At 46.6% G+C, this 3398-nt stretch overlaps 1 protein-coding gene across 2 annotated transcripts; it reads left to right on the plus strand.

The window, feature by feature from the left end:
• Positions 1-875: 875 nt before the first annotated feature.
• LOC136505187 (glycine cleavage system H protein, mitochondrial-like) lies at positions 876-2427 on the plus strand. 2 transcript variants are annotated; one of them, XM_066500307.1, is made up of 4 exons: positions 876-1128; positions 1289-1377; positions 1670-1840; positions 1997-2427. In XM_066500307.1, exons 1-4 carry the CDS (start codon positions 1017-1019, stop codon positions 2168-2170), a joined length of 546 nt encoding a protein of 181 aa, XP_066356404.1. In that variant the 5' UTR covers positions 876-1016; the 3' UTR covers positions 2171-2427. The 2 variants fall into 2 exon arrangements, with proteins under 2 accessions (XP_066356404.1, XP_066356405.1); XM_066500308.1 differs by having other exon boundaries at positions 888-1128; positions 1989-2427.
• Positions 2428-3398: the final 971 nt, after the last annotated feature.

The following is a 3398-nucleotide window of genomic DNA, read 5'->3' on the forward strand; positions in this document are numbered from 1 at the left end:
CATCGCCCTGCCTGTGAGCGGCGGTGGCACAAGTTTTTTATTCCTTCTTATTACTCAGTTGTAGCCGCGACTACTATGTGCTTCTACTACTATCTCCACGATATATCTTTCCCGCTGCAACATCAGGACGTCTGCTAGGTACGTAGGCAGCTTACGTAGAGGTGAGAGACAAAAGCAAAGACTATTTTATATATTCTTATTTTATACAGGCAGGTCGTTGTGTTTTTTCCGGTCTCTTGTTAGTTGTTAGTTGGGTCGATTCGATCAAGTTGGAGCAAGTAGGGGCGTGAGTTTTGATAGTTGTTGTATCAAAGTTGTATAGGATGAGTGAAGCACTCTTCTCAGTTGTATGGTTTTTTTGGCACAGTTTTCATTCAAAAAAGCTAGGCGGGCACTTGCCTAATCCTTTATTTGTCTAATAGAAATCGCGGCAAAGCTTTTGCCGTCATTTCTAAAAAAAATTCTATGTACTATTGAACCTATAGGTTCCTCTCTCATATTCTTGGACTACGTAAAATAGATCAGCTATTTGTTCGTCGCTAGTGACTAGTCTGTCTCTTACTTTTTCACTGTCCACATCAAAATAGCGAGCCAAGTAGCTAGCTGTTGGGACGGCCTACTACCCCTTCTTACCTCCTATTTGGGACGCTAATAGCATTATCTATTTGTTGACATTATAGGCCCCTCACTATCCGTAACCACCCTTGATTTCGGATCAAGTTGGTAAGAATTAACGGTGCAGGCCTAAAGAAGGACAGATATTGAGGCTACGCACACTCCACACTCCATAACCATACAAACCCTATCCCTGCACACCTTTCTTCCTGAGCCAAACAATCAAAAGATATCCCCTATCCAATCCTCTCACTGTTTTGCCCTTCGCCCACTAGTCCTCCACCACTGGCTGCTCAACCACTTCTAGCTTTAATTTGGCTTTCCTTACTACTAGCTAGGAAGAGATCTACACCTTCCTCTTCTCTGGTCAGCACACCGTCGTCCGGCATTGGCAGTGCAGGATGGCTCTGAGGCTGTGGGCGAGGTCAGCCGCCAATGCGCTCAAGCTCTCGGGCACCGGAGCCGGGGCTGCCGCTGCCCCGGCCTTCTCCATCTCCAGATTCTTCTCCACTGGTATGGTAGCTAGCGTCTCTACCTCAAGATATATATATAGAATCAAAGATGCTGGTCCTCTCCTCTTCTGGGAAACAAACATTGGGTTACTGTCTTATTATATATTGATAGTAATAGTCTTTGTATTTTTGTTATTTTGGTGTGTTGCGCATGCATGCAGTTCATGACGGGTTGAAGTACACTCAGACTCATGAATGGGTCAAGACAGGCGACGGCGTGGCCACTGTTGGCATCACGGACCATGCTCAGGTGAGTGAACTAGCGACATGCTTTCGATCCAGTTGTCTGTCAGCTGAGCTCTTCTAGCTAGCGGACGAGAGCAAGTAATTCCAAGAAACATTACAAGCTAGGGACAAATATTTCATTATAGAATCTTATACATAATTATATACCATAGTATTTAATTTGGATCTGAACATATATAACACTTAATTTGATTTGCAGACCATACAAAATGTTCAGAAATATACATAAATGTTGGATGGTTAAAATTGAAATGGTTTAAACACTTGATTTATTACTCGCTGGTCGCTGCATGCAGGACCACCTTGGAGAGGTGGTGTTCGTGGAGCTGCCGGAGCCCGGCACGACGGTCTCCGCGGGAGCATCCTTCAGCAACGTGGAGAGTGTGAAGGCCACCAGCGACGTCAACTCCCCAATCTCCGGCGAGGTCGTCGAGGTCAATTCCAAACTGTCAGAGACGCCCGGCCTGGTACTGCTACTGCTACTGCATGCTTGCCTCTAGCTCTAGCTAGCTCGCCTCCTGGATCGATCGATGGATCACCTTATTTTTTTTACTTGCAATTAATTTATCTCTCCTTGACAATATATCATGCAAAATCTCCATGATGATGATCCAGATCAACAGGAGCCCTTACGAGGATGGGTGGATGATCAAGGTGAAGCCGAGCAGCCCCGGGGAGGCGGACGCCCTGCTGGACGCCGCCAAGTACACCAAGCACTGCGAGGAGGAAGACTCTCACTAGAGCCAGCAGCAAGCGTGCATATGCTTACGACGCAGTGTTTCTGGTTGATGAGCTGAGCATGTTTGGATGGGATTCTAAAATCCTGGATTGTGGATAAAAAATAATCTATAATGTTCCTTGGATCGTGTGCCTGTGTCATAGAGTCGTCTAGAATTCTAGGGTGATTGAATGAAATTTTAGGATTTTGACATTTTTTTTCTATCCGGATTCAATCTTAAAATCCCTATGGATCCAAACACGCTACTTTAAAAGTTTATCCTTGTTGCAAAAACTCCAGCAAACAGTCTGAAATAACCAAAGGCACTCACCTTTATCATGTCATGCCTTACGTTTTCTTTCTAGTACCTTCTCTTTTTCTAAAAAAGAAGTGGTGCTGAAAATATCGATCGATCTCGTAAGGTTACACATTTTTTTTTTTGATTAAACTACGGGAGGGGAGAGGGTCCTCCAACTGGATATATGAGTACATATACCAGCTGACATTTTTTTTGTCACCACACAAACACGATATGGTAGTGCGAATGACATTATTGGCAGGGCACACACGAATGGTACAGTATACCATCACATGCTAGGACGGCGATGGTGGTGACAAGGGAATGAAAATAATGTTCATCTGCTAATTGCGAACTTCACAGTTGACACTACAAGACAACTCTTTGTATTTGCGGATGTGTTTCCCTTCTTGAAGGCTTTGTTGGAGCACCTCTGCTGCCGTCTCGCTCCTCCCGCCGGAGTGCCTCCTTGCTATTCTTGTGCATGATTGTGCTTCATGCTACTCTTTGCTTTGGTTTGTCCAGTAGTTGGTTGGTGTTGCCGCATTCGATTGCTTCTCTGTAGCGGATGCTTTGCCGCTATCGCTCTTCTTGGACGGATGTTTTGCCGTCATGTTGCTCGGGCGGTTGCCTTGGCGCCGGTGTCGCTTCGGTCTCCGCTCTCAGGCAGAGACTTTGCTGCTGGGAGTGTGATAGCCCCCCATCAGCGGATGCTTTGCCGCTTTGATGGTCGTCGTCTCTGGCGGATGCTTTGCCGCCGTGCTGCAGTTCAGGCAGATGCTTTGTCGTCGTGGTCTCTTCTCTAGCGGATGCTTTGCCGCTGATTGTCGTACTGGCGCCCTTGGCGGATGCTTTACCGTCGAGGTTGATGGGTCCTTCCCCGGGGCGGATGCTCTGCCGCCAAAGCTATGGGACGCTTGCCTCGTCGCCTTTGCGGTTTCACTACACTACTGGCTACCAATGTGTTGTAATCATGCATTAGGCTCAGTGGGTTGAGGTTTTGAGGTGG

Source organism: Miscanthus floridulus, chromosome 14, assembly GCF_019320115.1.
Source record: "Miscanthus floridulus cultivar M001 chromosome 14, ASM1932011v1, whole genome shotgun sequence".
NCBI lineage: Eukaryota > Viridiplantae > Streptophyta > Magnoliopsida > Poales > Poaceae > Miscanthus > Miscanthus floridulus.